An 18103-nucleotide genomic window follows, 5' to 3' on the forward strand; every position below is an offset into this window, starting at 1 on the left:
GTGCCAAAGAACAAGAAGAAAACGAAGAAGAAATCAAAGTTTAAAAAGATTGTTGAATATATTTGGAGGGTGAAAGCGAAAGGGAAGACCCTCAACAAAGCGGAACCGGGCTAGAATTGGAATACAGTCGGGCTATGGACTATAAACTAAGCGCTTCTTGGGAGGCAATCCAAACTAGTTTTTTTTGCGTTTTTTATTTTCTTTTAGTTGTTTTTGTTTTTATTTTTATCATGAGGAAGCTAGACATTAATAATGATTTTGAATTGTGTAGGTAAAAAAATATGAAGCTGAAAGAGTTTAGGAGCCACCCCTGATGAAGAGTTTTGAGTGATTAAGATAGTGCCGAGTACTGACGCTTGGTGCCTAAGGTATGTGTCCCTTATTTTTATTGAATACTGTACATTGAGGATAATGCACAATTTAAGTTTGGGGGGTGTTTAAAAATTGTGACATTTTTTTAATGAGTTAGTTTGAGTTAATTACATGATGTTGTAATTGTGTTGGCCTATGATGAAAATAAATTTTGTGTGCTGAAAAAGTTTATGTTAGATATATTTAATCTTGAGTTCTCACATTTATGCACGAATGCCATGATTTTTGATACTCCTAGCAATTAAAAAAAAATTATGTGGATTTGTGATGTGGATTAGAGGATTTGATTATTAACTCTTGTGATTTTTACTTGAAACTGAGGTAGATTTTAAGATCGCAGAAGTGATTTAGGCATGTTTGAATTCGTTGAGCCTTTTTAGCCATTATTCATTTGTTAGTTATATAAATCATGAAAAATCCAAAACAAATTGAGTAGCTAAAAATTTCAAAGAAAAGTAATGGCGGAGAAAGTAAGGTGGGAGGCCTTGAAAATAAAAAAAATGGATTGAAATTCTAGTCCAAATACAAGGCATAAAGATGGAGATGTATGGAGTAGAAAAAAGTCAAGACCAATATCTGGCAATGCAAATAAAAAATTTTAGCTACTCATAATCCTGCACAAATTGAAAATATTCAATTCCCTTTGCTTTGAATTCCGAGTACTTGTTTACATTGATATACATATGGATGCTTATCTCCTGCTGATTATACTTGAGCCTAATGTTAACCGAAAAAGACATGTTGATCTGTGTGAGTAAAAGTTGAACTTGGTTGAGTGTATTTTGAAACTTGAGGGAGGAGTAAATGATTTTATGAATCTTACCGATTGCATGATTTTATCGAAAATTAGGTGGGTAGATGAGATTGGCAAATCACACACACGAGAACTCTTGAGAAAATTAGCAAGCATGTGTATTGAATCTTGGAATGTATAAATTCGGAGGTTGACTATATTGCTCATTACTGTTTTGCTCGGTACTAGCAAAAGTCTAAGTTTGGGGGGATTTTTTATAAGTGTATTTTATGCACTTAATTTATATATGATTTGACTTGGATTTTGTGATGTATCGAGTTGATATTATGCATTTTTGTTGTTTTTTTTGTGAGTTGCAAGGATTTGAAGAAAAATAGCAAGAAGAAGCGAAAAGACGAATTATAGACAGCAAAGTTTACAAAATAACTGGAGCTTATACAGACATCCAAATCCAATCTCTAGTGTTCAAATTAAAGTTTTAGATGTTTTAAAGTTGCTGTCAAAATTTTAGCTCGATCCGACGGCTAGAACTCAAGATATGATTTTTGCAAGATTGTTGCGCGTTGGACAAAAGGAGTAGCGCCACAGCGCCATATTCCTAGCGCTCCAGCGCCCGTAATTTCATGACTTGAGCTTCCCAGCGCCTACTTTTGAGCGCTCCAGTGCTAGACGTCAGTCATTGAAAAATAAAATACAAAATTTGAGCGCCCCAGCGCCTGATTACCAGCGCTTCGCAGTGTCTAAAATTTTGAAAAGTCTCTAATCGAGTTTTAAAAGGAATTTTGCAACTTATTCTGGGAGATACGATGGTTTAGAGAGTTTTTGAGAGCATAAGGACGGCTATTGAGAGTTTAGAAGTACACAAGAGCTCGAGAATTCATTACAAAGACGGAAGACGGCAGCATCCGGCGACGAAAAAGCTTAATTCTACTTCGTTTTAGTTTTCTTTTGAACTCTATTTTATTTAGTTGATGGATTGTTGGAAAAACATATTCTGTTTGATATTTGAATTTATTACGAACTAATTTCTTAGTCTAGAGGTAGAGGGATCTTGACTGGAAATCATAATTGAGATATTTTGATTTATATATTTAAATTCTTTGCAAAGTTTATTTGTGTTTTCCTGATTTTAATGCTTTCAATTTACTGGTTATAGATTGAATGATACTTTATTTAGAATCTATCACTCGAGAGAGAAGATTTTGAATACGAAATAGGGAAATACATCTTTGGTGTTATATTGTTCGAGAGGCATATAACTCCATAGAAGTCATAGAAGAATTCTTGTGCCATTTACCGAATTTAATAATTGAACTTTGATAGATATATTGAGTTTGTTATTGAATACGAATTTCTGCTTGACACTCGAGAGAGGTAGTAAAAAATAATAGGAATTCTTGGCTAATAAACTAGAAGATTTTAGAATTGAACAATCATTAGAAATAAATTGTGGTGGAAAGTCAAGTGAAGTCGAACCTCTAGCATTCATTGCTTATTGAATTTTTTTCTCGTGAACTCGTGATTATTTATTTTTGTTCTTGCAAATTTTAGTTTAATAAAACTCAAACCATTTTCGTAGCTCTAGATAGGATTAGGATTAAATTAGTTGTAAATATTTGATATAATATCATTTATTCATTCTCCATGGGATCGACTTGAACTTAATTTTTATATTATAACTTGACATCGTGCGCTTGCGAGCGAAAAACACGCAATATTATACTCCTTCACCTCAGCAAGTACCTCAGCAAGCACCACTGCGCACCTCGACTCGCATCTCTCGAAAGCCTTCTTACCTTAGAGACTATCATTGTCAACTACCGACAGGTTCACCAACAACCAGGCCACTGTTAGATATCCTATCAGTAATCATATTTCTTACACTACATTGTTCACCTCCCATAAAAATTTTGTACTCAATGTGTCTTTCCAATATGAACCTACATTTTTTCATCAAGCCGTGAAATTTCCAGCTTGGAGGAAGGCTATGAAAGAGGAACTTGATGCACTGGAATTGAACAATACGTGGTCAGTAGTGCCTCTTCCTTTGGACAAACAATCTATAGGATGCAAATGGATATACAAAATGAAGTATGCATCAGATGGCTCAGTGGATCAACACAAGTCTAGATTAGTTGCAAAAGGGTACACACAACAAGGAGGAGTTGATTTTTTTGAAACATTCTCTCACGTGGCTAAACTTGCCACTGTCATAGTATTGCTTGTGCTAGCTGCCAGCCATAAATGACATCTTGCACAATTGCATATCAATAATGCTTTTCTTAATGGTGACCTTCTTGAAGCAGTATATATGGATCTTCCTTTTGGTTATTCACATGACATTTCATAAAATTCGACATCTCAGAAGCTTGTTTGTCGTTTACACAATCTATATATGGTTTACGACAAGATCCCGCCAATGGTATACCAAGTTTTCTTCTGCTCTTATTGATTCAGGTTTTGTGCAATCTCAAGCTGATCACACTTTATTTACCAGAGGCTCGGGATCTTAATTTATTGCATTACCAGTCTATGTAGATGACATCATTATGCAGGGCCTTCCCCTGAATTTATTACAGCAGTAAAGTCTGATATTCAAACCAAATTCAAACTGAAAGATGGGTAATCTGAAATATTTTCTAGGACTTGAAATTGCAAGATCTTCCACAGGCATTTTCTTATCTCAACGCCATTATACTCTTACTCTATTAGAAGATACTGGATTCCTTGCCAGCAAACAAGCAACTGTTCCTATGAAACCTCGAGTTCGTTTAACAAACAATGGTGATCTTCTTCAGGACATGACTCAATATAGGCAACTCATTGGCCGATTACTATACCTAACGATTTCAAGGCCTGATATTATTTTTGTTGTACATAAGCTCAGTCAATATGTATCAAGACCTCGTACTTTTCATTTAACAGCAGTTCATCACTTGCTCAAGTATCTTAAGTCCAGCCTGGGTCAAGATGTTTTCTTTCCAACAAATTCTTCATGTCGTTTACGTGCATTCTCTGATGCAGATTGGGCAGCTTGCATTGATACAAGGAAATCTGTTACTGGTTTTTATATCTTACTTGGGATGCTTTAATATCATGCATGGAAGACAAAGAAACAAGTCACTTTATCCAGATCCTCCACGGAAGCAGAATACAGAGCACTTGCAAGCACCACAAGTGAACTTTTATGGCTGATACAACTACTCAAAGATTTACATGTTTCTTCACCCACACTTGCTAACATTTACTGTGACAATCAATCGGCTATTAAACTTGCCACTAATTCTATTTTTCACGAACGTGCCAAGCATATAGAAATTGATTGTCACTTCATTCGTAACAAAATCAAAGACGGTGTAATCAAGTTGTTACCCATTCGTTCTCATCTTCAACTGGCTGACATGTTCACTAAGCCACTGCCACGCATGTCATTGCATCAGCTAATGTCCAAGATGTTCCTCACCAACATATATCGTCCATCTTGAGGAGGAATATCAAAGTATATAGTTGATAATTAGTTAAGGGTAGTTCATAGAGGTTATATCTCATGTATATAAATACTAACACTTGTAAAAAGGGATTTCACTTTTCTATTCGATCAATCAATGAAGGGATGAAGATTCAATTCATTCTGAATTTTATTTCTGAATTCTATATCTGTAATATTGAGAGGTGTCCGTGTTAATGTTCATACTTGTTTCCGAGGGGTCTAAGATACAGGGCACTTTAGCATGCCACTTATGGGCTCACTTCAGAAGTGCTGCTTAATGAGTATAAACATTCTATGGCACTTTATTTGACCTTTCTGAATTGAGCTATTATATATGAAAAACTACAATTTAGTTCGAAGTGGTAGATGAATTTGCCAAACTAACATGGACGGTTCCTGTACTTATAGATTCTAGTTCTCGATGACATTTTGATTATCTTTGCATAATATGTATCCGTATTTTAGTAAAAAAAATTGCTCAGCACATGTTTCAATAATCTGATAATGGTTTCAAAAATCTCTGCTTCACATTTTATTTTTTATTTTAATCAGGCACCGAAGGTCTACCCTTGTGACAACTTAGGAGTGGAGCTTGGAGGAGAACCCTAGGTTGCTGATTGCGGATACGCATCTCATGCGATACTTCTCTTGTTCTCCGGGTTGAAGTCTCAGTCAAATAAATTTGTTTGAAAATTCAAGTCGAAAAACCAATATTAATATATATTTGAACTTTGAGCAAATGAATTGTTGGATTAATGTTTTCTGTTAAATTTTTTAATCAATAATTTGTTATAACATGTGGATCCTTTTTATTTTAGCAAAAAGGTGAAACTTTCCGAATCGGACTGCACGGGATATTAGACTTCGAAATCTATGAAGCCGAGAAATCAAGAATTACACACATAATTAAGCTGCGTCCTGGTTGATAAGGCTTATCGTTAAGGTCATTGAGCCTGCAGGTTCACTATGCTTGTTCCCTTGTTTTCCAAATTCCAACTAATATTTTCATCAAGTTCTCATGGTCTAGCTCTCTTTCACTCGAAATATTGACTAGGGAGCACGAGTTCTTTTACCCCTTCTTGGATCAATGACATGCTTACAATTACACGCAATTATATCTGTCGATGGTATTAATTCTAGATCTCGGAACTTAATATTCTGTAATCTAATTTTGCAATGACACATTTCAATCTAATTTCTAGTTACTTCTTGGGTCTTGAAAGTTTGTTACTACCAACACTAGAGGCTTGTACTTATCAGAGACGAAATGAGGCTCCTATTCTTGTGTCGAAGGCAGAGATTTAGAGATGAAAGAGAACTTCATCGCCCCCCAAGCTTAACTTCCCACGTATTCTTTCGATCCCTTGCTCTCGTTTGCCTATCGACTACTCAGTCAGATATTGCTTATGCTCTTCACTAGTTCAGCCAGTTTCTGTTTTCTCCATGTTCCACTCATGTTGGTGGTAGGGTACTAAATTTCAATATGGATTTGACTTTTTTTTCTTGCTTCTACAATCAAATTGACACGCATTTATAAATTCTCCGATCTTCTTTTTCTTCGTGCCCTCTTATATGTTTATTGTTAGCTAAAGCAACAAGTTCACGTGAAGGTAAAATCCCTGCTACAAAAATCACACATGGCGGAATCCGACAGTGTTGGCTTTCTCAAAAACCCGCCAACGCTACGCAAGGACAAAAACAACGCAAATGCTTGGCTGTAATTTCCGATCCCAAATTTTAATTTGCTATAAAGTGCGATGGCTATTTTATTTTTCCAGCTGCTACATATATAAATTTGGAAGTGAATCACATCTCCTGGCCTAAATGGTCACTTCATAGAGGAAATATATGGATATATTTCGATAATATAGATAATTTTGCCCTCAATATTTCGAGATAATCTTGCCCTCAATATTTGGATCATTAAGCAAAATGAATAAGCGATGGATAATGGAGGCAGCATGGAGAAAGAAGCATGGATATTCGTGAGTGGACACGTTATATATGGAACCATAGAAACCATCACGGATTGGCATTGAAGTTTGCAAATGCTCCCACTAAAATCCAAAATTTCCATTTCAATTTTTACTCGCTGTGTCAAAGTACATTTTATCATGAATCGAATGAATGGTGATCAGAAAAAAATATATTCATCTAGTTGTTTAATCACAAAATTCAAGCAACCGAACCAAACACGGGGTAGAAATAATTTTCAAATAGTTTGGTTTGTTCAAATTAGGATGTAGTGCTTTTGTGTAGATATACTTGTGAGATGAGTACGTCGATCTCAAAATTCATGTAGAGTGAAAAACAAACGGATAATGCTACATGTACGCTGAATGTTACGCGTTAGGTTACACATTCCACTTGAAATTACATGATTATCCTATATGCATTTTTGAAAGATTATTTCCAAATAAAATGCAGGGATAATCATGTAATTTCAAGTGAAATGTGTAACCCAACGTGTAATATTCAGTGTATATATAGCATTACCCAAAACGAAATTAAGCGGTGAGATGATGTTATAATTTTTGTTTTGAAATTAATTATCAATATATTCAAGAAAAATAAAATGGAACTGAGCTTGATAAGACTAAAATGTGATAATCAATTTCATTAGAATAAACTATTGAATACAAACTTAATTACACTTGATCGTGTTATCTGCTTCCATTTGTATCGTATATATATAGGATTCACGGGTTGTTCATATAATTCATCTATAAATTAAATCGTTGACGAAACACTTTCATAAAATCAAGAATATAGAGATAACTCAAAGCCAAGCCATGGGTACCAAGTTTTCGGCTATGTTCGTCGTGTGCATGCTTTGCATGTTGAATGCAGTGCCACCCGCTTACGCTTGGCAACAAAACTGCCCACCGCCGTATCCACCCTACCACCACCCTTCTCCGCCATCGACTCCACGGCCCCTCCCGCCGTCCCATCCTAGACCTCACCCGCCACCCCACCACCGTCCTCCATCCGTCCCAAAACCACCATCTCCGCCCCACCACGGAGCGTTGCCGCCGGTGACAAATCCTCCGGGGATCATCCCACCCATAATCAACCCTCCGGGAATCATCCCACCAATTACAAATCCTCCTGGAATCATCCCTCCTATCACCCCTCCAGTCATACGTCCACCTCCACCATCTTCTTATCCACCTTACACACCTCCAGGAGGAGGAGGAGGAGGCGGCGGCCGCCCCCCACCTTGCATCAGCCCACCAGCACCTAGAATCAGCCCACCTCCGGCAGCCACATGCCCGATAGATGCGCTAAAACTTGGGCTGTGTTTGGATGTTCTTGGGGGATTAGTGCATGTTGGGATAGGAAATCCAGTGGAGAATTTGTGCTGCCCAGTGCTTCAGGGATTGTTAGAACTAGAAGCAGCCATTTGTTTGTGCACAACAATAAGACTCAAGCTTCTTAATCTCAACATATTCCTCCCTCTCGCACTTCAAGTGCTGGCAACTTGTGGCTTTACCCCTCCTCCGGGTTTTGTATGCCCACCTCTTTAAATTATTCTACTTATTTCGTCACTTTTATTTGTGGCTTCTGAGAAAAAACAAAGAAAAACAAACTGTTGTTTAATTTCGTCATCATGTACGCTCTCCTAATTTAAGTTTTTTTTTTTCGTGTGTTTAATTTGCATGTCTTCCATGGTTTTCCGAAACTCCAATTTAATTTATGTTGCAGTTTGTAATAATCATGTAACCAATTAATTAATGTGATATTAATTTGTCTCAACTTTTAAGATTATATATATATATATTTGTTTTTCAGCTAGCTATATATTTTATATATTAATTTCTTGGCGTGATCGTCACTTTCTTTTCTTTTGGTTACCAATGAAATATACCTTAATTCTAGTCTTCTATTACGAAAGATTAATTATATAATCTACCAGCAAGATTATTTGTGTACAATCGCGTTGCCCTATAATACTAGAACGAAAATTGAGGGAGCTACGATGACAAATTAATGAGTATTTTTTTTCCAATACAGCTCCTTAATTATTAGGCTCGTGTCATATATTGTTGCAGACAACTAATGAATTAACTAATGCTTTTGAAGCTCTTTGTTGTTCAAGTTTTAGGACCTCATTAATCATATTATTTCCTCACGGAGTTTCTTCGTAGCCATATATATCAAACTCTCAGGCTATATATCTAGCTAACTGACGTGGGACAAACTAACACGTACACCAACAGTTAATAATACAAAACTCGTGTAAAATTTTAAATAAACTATTTTGCTAAAATGGGAAAGATACAAAGTAGTTACTAGGAGACTTGTTGTCCAATTGTGTTTGTACGCACTTAATTGAAAATATTTACACATCACATTGCAACGGTTTTCAACTACCTTGTGCACTTAATTGAAAATATATACACATCACATTGCAACGGTTTTTAACTACCGTAGCACAAGGCAACGGGTGACGCAGATCTTTAAATTGCGACGGATTTTTAATATATACACATCACATTGCAACGGTTTTCAACTACCATCGCACAAGGCAGCGGGTGGCGCAGAACTTTAAATTGCGACGGTTTTTAAAAAACCGTCGCATATTGAACAAGTTTAATCTTTGAATTTAAAATTGCGACGATTTAATAAAAATTGTCGCATAGTAAGCCGTTTAATATTTGAACCCCACGCTTCTTTATCACTTCAGAATTCAAATCTCCCTAATCCCTTCTTCCTCTCCTCTACGCATCTTCTCTATCACTTTAGATAATTAAAGTTTTCACCTAGCTAGCTACATTTTAATGAAAAGGTTTCAGTTAGGTTTTGTCATATATACTTTGGCGAATGAATTGGCCTCTGTTTTCCGGTGCAGGGTAGAGGTTAAATCTACCTTCAGTGCAAAACCAAACCTTGAACTACGTACACACAAGACATTTTAAAATGTGTTGGTCTATGAAAAACTCAATTACAATGTTGGAGCACATCAAAGATTGGTAAAGCCCAGATATGAGTTTAGGCCGCAAGCAACTACAAGATCTCGTAGTGGAAACTCTTTTGTGGAGTAAAATAGGATGTCAGGGCTGGTTATAGGGATGCCAATGGGAGGAACAGGGATTCCCCATCCCCATATCTGCGTGAACTTAATCATCATTCCGTTCCTATACCCAAATACATATATAAATATATATTTTTTTAGTTTAATTTTTATATATATTGTTAGATTTTATTGTAAAATATATTAAAAAAAAATTGTGTAAAAAATCTTGGTTATTAATCACAATATCTTGGATACTAAATGCGAAATGGGAAATATTAAGTAATTAACCTCCATTTGAGTCTTACTTAAAAAAATAACTTTCTGTTTTTCTATTACTTATTGTTATTGTTTTGACCTTTGTTTTGTCCTTTTTTTAACATGACTCTCATTATTAAATATTAGATTTTTGACCTTGATAACAATTTAAAATATATTAAATTTTTGACCTTTTTAATTTGATGGCAATTTAAAGATGCCGATTTTCCAAAGTAAAGAGTTATAAAATGTAATGATTTGTGCTATAATTACATATATAATTAAAATTTAATAATTTAATTTATTAATATGACTCTTCTCCTTACCAAATCCACTAATTAAGGTATTTCACCAACTGTATTATTTTTAATTGAAAATGTTTAATTTATCGATAATTTATATACACATAAAAACAAAAAAAATTTAATTAAAAAATTTTTTCTTCTAATTTTCAAAGATGATCAAAAAAACACAAAATCATCAAAGTGTCAAGTTTGATATTTATTGCATTGGAATAGCTAGAAATCCTTAATAAATCCACTCAATTTCTTTGCATCATTAATTCATTAATTTATTATGATGTCGGTTCTTCACACAATTAAAAAACAAAGTAATAGACACCAAAAATTAAAAACAAAAAATCAAAGGAATAAAAATTATTTAAATATAAAAAATAACGAAAAATTAAATTTTAAAAAATAACTTACGTACCTTGGGTATGGAGAAATGGAAGGTGCCAGAAATTTAAGAGTGGGAAATTTATTTATTTATTTTAAAAAGGGAAAAAGGTTAAAACAATGGAAGAAGAAAGAAGAAAGGAGGAGTTGCACGGTGGCGACAAACAATGATGAGAAGGGACAATGAGGGATTTTAGGTGATTAGTCTAATCGAGATTAAATAGCTTAAAGGGTAATTTTGATATATATTAAATTAAAACTCATTTATAAGGTTAGTTTACAAAATAAAATATTAAAAAGGTCAAAAATCTAAGTAAAGATTAAAATAAGATTATTTTTCAAATTGTCCATTTATCCGCCCTAATATGCATCAGGGATCGAATTAAAAATCCCCGAACCCAAACCCATACCCAAAAAAGCTCCCTCATACCCGCCCCGTTTTAGGTTTTTCGCGAGTCCTCGAATCCGTGAGGAAAATTTTCATATCTAGGGCTGGATTCAAGATTGGTCATCACAAGGATCGTAATTACCAACCGCACGTAGCTAGATTTTCACAACCAGTTTAGTCCAAAATTTCATGCATACTTTTTAAAAAAGAAAAAGAAAAATAAAATCTGTTAACTAAAAAATACGACCAAAAAAAATAATCAAAATTTCCCCTACGCCTCCTTAAATTTCTTTACAAATAGCAGTGGAGGAAAATGTTACGAACCAGGACCTTCATGCGCATTCTGGAAATCTCTAAAGTTTGGTGCATTGAAGAGGTTGTATAAATTCTAAAACATTCTAGATTAGAGCTCTACAAAATTCACCTGTGAGTTGTAAATTTAAGACTTGTATAGAATCATATAGATGGAATTCTGGAGAGTTTATCTCCACTGTTAGATCAAATAGATCTTATTCATTCATTGTAGAAAATCACTACAATAAAAAGGTGCAACTCTCGTTTGTAAATCACCAAGTTGAAAAGTAACACAAAAAATTCTCAAAGTCTCTTGTGTTCACAAGCACTTGCATACACACTTGCGCTACAAAGCTGCTTTGCTAGTACTTGCAAGGGACGAATTTTTGGAGCAAATGTCGCACATGACCTTAGAATAGCTAAGTCCGTGGGCCGTGACAAATGGTATCAACACATCCCATGTCAGTACATTAATGGCGACCAACTACCCGCATAAATTGACAAAATTTATTATGTTACTCTCTCGCCATTCTTGGATCCCATGGTAGAGGAGCTTGAAACACTCCTCAAACTTTTTATTGTAAATTTTGTCAAGTATTCACATCTTCGCGAATTCAATCAATGGCAATTGATCTTGTCATGCTGGAAAAAAAATCCATAGAAGATGCTCGCAACATGTCTTCAAGAGTACGAATCGTGCGCTCTGACTGCCCGTCAGTCTCTGGGTGATATGTTGTACTCAGACTGAGAGTAGTACCCATAGTGTGCTGAAAACTCCCCCAGAACCTGGAAGTAAGCCTAGGATCTCGATCGCTGACTATGCTCACAGGCACTCCGTGCAATCAAACAATGTCCTGGATGTACAATCGTGTCATCCTATCAAAATCGAAGTCTTGGTTATAAGAAATAAAATGTGCTGACTTGGTGAGTCGGTCCCCCACAACCCAGATAGCATCACAATTCCTCGAGATTACCGGTAAATGGGTCACAAAGTCCATCATGATCAACTTCCATTTCCACTCAGAAATGGATAAATCCTCCAGGTTATCGGTGTTCTGTCTTGACCTAACCAAACTTATAGAAGCATACTAATACACATTTTTCTTCATTCCTTTCCACCAGAAAGAACCTCGGATGCAAATCTTTGTACACCAAAAGGATTCTCATACTTTATGACTAACACTTGTTATAACACCTGTGACAACATCGTTGTCCACAATTCTTAATTTCTTGAACCTCTCGGGTTCTCTTCTTGGAAAATATCAATACAATTATTTTGTTGATTCCAAATCGGTTAGTACAATCTCTAGTGCCAATATATATTGACATCTATCTCATATCTTCAGATAACACCTGAAAATGAGAATATTGTTTATCCTGTCACGGATAATCATTTTTTAAGCAAAAGAATGTTTAGCTCCCCCATCCCAGGGTTATAACATTTGTATCTACCTCAGAAAAATAGTTGCAAATAGTCACTGGGCACCAAACTTGCACCAGTTTAACTGACCATGCATGAACAACTAAGTGCTCATCTTTCCACTATCCAAATGAATTCTTATATTGTTATATCTATGTTGTAACTTAGCAGGCTCATGACATCTGTCAATATAATCGAATATCTTTTCAAGGTTATGAAATTGACACCAAAATATACTTTAATGTAACTGTTGCAATTATCATAGTTCACGTCTTCCAGTATAAGTCATCCTAGTGTCCTAATAAAACTCATCTTTTCTTGATAACTCATCAATAAAATTCCAATTCTTTCAGGGAAACTTACCTAAGTAAATCTCATCACTTAGAATTTCATGTACAACTCGTAATAAAAATCCTGATCACTAATTATACCTCTGATAGAATCAGACAATACAGGTAAAACCTACTGGTTTTCCCCCCGTATCAGTTGCGAGTACTACTTGTCCAGAATATTCTATTGTCAAGGAATCATGTCCAAGAATATTTTGTCCACGGAAACCAAAGTATGTATCTCTGATGAATTCAGACGATAACTCAAATCCCTTGAAATTAATCTAGTACCAAGTACAATTCCAGAAGACTCAAATAAATTCTGAATATTATCCTGATAGTTATACTCATTGTTATGACTGTACACACAACGAAACTGAGGTAAGTCTTTCTATAATGTCAAATTGGAACAAAAAAATCCTTCCAGAGTACACCGACATAAGATCACACTTACTATACCATCTCGAAACCCGATAGTCAAGAGCATCCTGGCATAACTTCTCTTTGAGTCTCTGATATTATGTAATATTCCTATCCGAACCAAAATCACTGGTCAAGGAAAATTCTCTGTAGAGGCACAACTCAAATCTTGAGTTTTCAAGCATCTGATAATTAAATCCTGTTGAATATCAATTCAACTAATCTCTTGGATTAAATCCTAAAATCATAAATCAAGATTAAAACTTATCTACTCAGAACAATTACTTGTCAAGGAAAATCTATTCCAAGACTGTTCTGACAACGGGATATCTGTATCCTTAACAGACAATAACTAAATCTTGATACCACACCTGGTATCTGTCCTATCCAAAGTCATACCCTGCTATGACAGTGCCAAATTCCCAGACTAAGTAGCCTTCCTTATATAGTCTATGGAGCACAAAGGCCTCCAAAACAACCTCTGAAGTAACAAAACTTCCATAGTAATACCGACTAAGGGTCGCGCTTCCTCACATCTAGTACTGGTCACAATCCACAACTCTTGGTATTACTTAGCATGTCATCCTGATAAAATCCATCATCACTAGGTAACAACCTAAAAAGGTAAAAATAGACAATTGTTCTAAGAGAAATCTGTCTAGAACAAACGTTCATGCATCCTGATGAATCATATCATCTCTGGAAAACATTTGGTTTACTTTCTAGGTAAAACATCTAGAACTATTCATTGAAAAACATGCAAAATCCCAAGTACTCATTAAAACAATGATCAGTCTTTTATTCAAAATAACCAAGTTAATCTCAAAGATTACAACACTTGAACCATAAATTCAGGTTCTAATATAATCTTTATTACAATCTCATGTAATACATAACTTAATCAAAAGATTACACTGAAAGATGTACAATACAACAATAACCGAGTACATCAAATACTGAAATCTTTAATACTTCTGATTACAACTGAAATATTGTTTACTACAAAAATTAATACAGTATTTAAATTCCTGCGGAAGTCTTTCATTCCGTCTACTGATCTTGAACATGAAGTTTCCTGTCTGCTACTCATGTCAGCAGACCTTCTTCATCACAAGATCTAAAAGATAAAATCTTGCTAATCTATCGGATCCTTCCAATATTGTTGGGTTCCTAATCTGGTAGATGAGACAAGATTCTTCTGGCAATCTCTCCAATTACTAGTGAAGAGTCTTTCGGGGTGGCTTCCTTGGTCGACTCAGAATGGATGACTACATGTCACACATTCCTTTCAACCTGGAGAAGCACCTGGCGTTGAAAAATGGATCTTCTCTTCCAGCTCCATCCTGCTGAGATCCACATAATACAAACTTTTGATGCCAACCTTGGCAATGACGATCTTGGAAAAGCCTAGATATCATGCTATTTTAGATACTGCTATCGTCATCGAATCCAACTTTAAATCCCACAAAGGATAACCCAAAATCAATACTATGTCACAAAGAATCTTATTGCATGCTCTGATATCATAAATGTAGTGACCCGCACCGTGATCACCTACTAATCAGAACTTAAGCATGCAATTAGTCAATAAAAATTAATCAGAGTAACTGCGGAATTAAAGTAAGTCAAATACCAAGTAAGAAAAACCTAGTTGTCAACCCTACTATCCAGCCTTGGCCACCACCTAACCTCCCTGTCTCTAGGAGAACTACCTGCAACTGCCCCATGGAATAGGACATTCAGCCAATAGAAAATAACCTGAAGTGAGCCAAACATGCTTAGTACGAGAGTATGAGTATACGGTGTTATGTGTGCAAGTGAACTGGATACCAAGACTCTCAGGTCAAGAAACATGCTCAAAGATCGGGCCCAGGGTATATAGCACGCTACGCCGTAGCATCAGGAGGTGGCTCATATACCTAGTGGATAATGGTGACCTGATACTAGTACATGTGTCCAACCATAAAGGTGACCTGACACAAGACTTACGTATCCAACCATCCACAAACTCATAGGGTGAGCGCCCTACTACAGGATACCTCTAAGTTAAAGGTTCATTATGCTCATGTATGCAACATACAGTAATGACATATTGTATATAAAGGCATATTAAACATGCTCACATAATTCATGAAAACACATAGTACATGCATACTCAATCTGGATATCTCGAATAATACTTTCGTACCTTACTAAGGCAGATCCTAGAAGCTCCCATCTAGGTCCAAGCCTACCATGCAACACTACAACATAAATAACCATGCATTACTTAGCATGTCAAACATCACCTACTAGGATTTAAAAGCCTTAATTAAAATATAGCTTAATCCTTATTTACTATAGGGAACCAAAGCCATACCTTCGTCCGTCGTCAGCCCGCTGATGTCGCATGCCCCAGAGCCTGGGCATAGCCTAGCTACGACCCCTAGACACCTCGCCAGAGCTCCGCCACCTGGCTGCTACTGCGGACACTGTCCGCTATAAAAATATTATTTCCTACTCCAACTCTTAAAGAAAGAGTCTCGAAGCCCTTAAAATAGAGTCATTACCAGGAGAGGAGAGGAATTTTGGCATTCAAAATGAAAGCCTCGGACCCCTTTTTATAGGCCTGGGTTCGGACGGTCCGAATTGGGTTCGGAGGCTTCGAACCGGGCATGATTCCCACGTGTAGAGTGAATTTTTGACACCTCAATTTGGTGGGAGTTTGGACGGTCCGAACTGGGTTCAGAGGGCCCGAACTGGTTCGTGTGCTCCGAACTGTTTTGGTCCTTCCGAAGTCATTTTTGGACCCCCGGGGACCTACCCCACCATTTTTGGAAGTTCCGGATCTGATTTTCTACTTATTTTCACCAAATAAGGACTCCTTAAACATGATTTGACACTTTTAAAATTATATGTCATTTTCTAACATGTTTAAAATCACTTAATCTTGTAAAATGGAACCGGGCTACTACATGTGCTCTCCTACTGGTTCTCGTTCCTGACCCGAAGTCTTTTTTGTAAGTCCCTTTGTAGTAGCCCGTATCCAGTTTTAGTGATTAATTGCTAATTAATCCGCTTAATCATGATTAAGAAAACATCTAATGGATTAGCGGAGTTTGGAGTTAGGCCCAGAATGATCAGAAAGGGTCCGGAGAGTCAGGTAGAACGGATGCAACATTCAAGGGAACGAAAGCAACGTTCGTGCCATCGGAAAAACGTCACTACTTACGTACTTGATGGGACACTGGTACGAACGGAAGCAACGTTCCCGAACGGAAGCAACGTTTGTCAACCGAACGGAAGCAACGTTCCCGAACGGAAGCAACGTTCGTTGTCTATAAATAGGAGGACCGAGTTTCATTTTCAGATGCACCTTCCACCTTTTCTCTCTCGATTCCTAAGCCTTCTAACTCAGATCTAGGGAGATATAGACATCCTATTGGAATTCCGGAAGTGGCTTAGCGATCCTGAAGTCCTAGCGGAGCTGTGGCCTAGTTCTGAGGCTATCGACAGCAAAGGGCTGATGACGGACGCAGGTATAGCTATGGTCTCCTTAAATTATTTAGGAGTATGCAATAACTTAGTTAAGGCTTTTAGAGCTTATTAAATGATTCATGGGAATTTGCATTGTAGACTTGAAGATAGGCTTGGAACCTAAAGTGGGACTACTTGGACTGCCTTAGAAAGGTATGTAAGTACTGACTGAGATTTCCAGCGGATATGCATGCTTATATGTTGCATTTATGTGTTTGCATGTTACTGTTATTGATATATGGCATGTACATATCATATTGTGTCTGTACATCTTTTGAGATGAGCCGGTTAGGGTTACTCGGCCCTGTTTGGACGTTTGATATCGAGTACCCTTAGGTACTGATATCCAGGGGACTTCATGGTCCGCGTTCGTCATTTTGGGAATGAGTGGTCGCACACAGTGGTTAGCTACCCCGATGTGACGAGCTCATATTCCAGGCGCCAATCTGAGTAGTTTGTATACAGTTACCCTGATATGGATACCCTGTCATTTGCATGCATCATATTTGTATGTTTATCCGTACTTTCGTATTGAGCTTAGAGCTCACGTTCAGTCTTTTCTATATATCTGGACACCCTATTCTACGGGGCGGGTGTAGGTGCAGGGTTGAGCACCAGGAGCCTGGAGTAGCTAGTGACCTTGAAGACAGCAGAATTAGCTGCACGTTTTTGATTAAGTTATTCGATTGGGTTATATAATCGAATTTATTAACCGGTTGTATTTCGTCGGTCTTCTTGTATTTAAGTCTTCCGCAACGATTTTATTTAATGCATTTTTAATTATGCTCTTAACTCTGATTAAGTAGTGGATCCGGGATGGGTCACTATATTTATTGGTATCAGAGCTGCATGCAAGGGACTTAGGAGATAATACTGAGAACTTGAATTATCCCTGTAGGATTGAGGAGACATAACAAAAGAAGAATTGGTTCTTCATTGCCGAAGCTTGCGGCAGAAGTCTTCACTATAAGGAATGCAACAGTGATGAGAACACCAGTGGTAGCATATCGATAGATAGGCTGACTACTGTGGACGGTTCATCATTCGATGCATTGAGATGCTAATCAAACAACATATGGATTCCATCAGGTGGAGCCTGGAAGAAACGAAAGAGAATATCACGTCAGATAACTCTGAGGGCTTTTTAGAACGAATGGTGTGTCATAAACCA

The 18103-nt window shown here is 36.6% G+C and overlaps 2 protein-coding genes across 2 annotated transcripts; both read left to right on the plus strand.

Moving 5' to 3' along the window:
- The first annotated feature begins 3744 nt into the window (after positions 1-3744).
- On the plus strand, positions 3745-4218 carry LOC140871080 (uncharacterized mitochondrial protein AtMg00240-like). Its single transcript, XM_073273530.1, has one exon. It carries the CDS (start codon positions 3745-3747, stop codon positions 4216-4218), a length of 474 nt encoding a protein of 157 aa, XP_073129631.1.
- A 3190-nt stretch (positions 4219-7408) lies between these two features.
- On the plus strand, positions 7409-8143 carry LOC140871088 (uncharacterized). Its single transcript, XM_073273536.1, has one exon. It carries the CDS (start codon positions 7409-7411, stop codon positions 8141-8143), a length of 735 nt encoding a protein of 244 aa, XP_073129637.1.
- The last annotated feature ends 9960 nt before the right edge of the window (positions 8144-18103 follow it).

The sequence above is a fragment of the Henckelia pumila genome, chromosome 1 (assembly GCF_033568475.1).
Source record: "Henckelia pumila isolate YLH828 chromosome 1, ASM3356847v2, whole genome shotgun sequence".
NCBI classification, from domain to species: Eukaryota; Viridiplantae; Streptophyta; class Magnoliopsida; order Lamiales; family Gesneriaceae; genus Henckelia; species Henckelia pumila.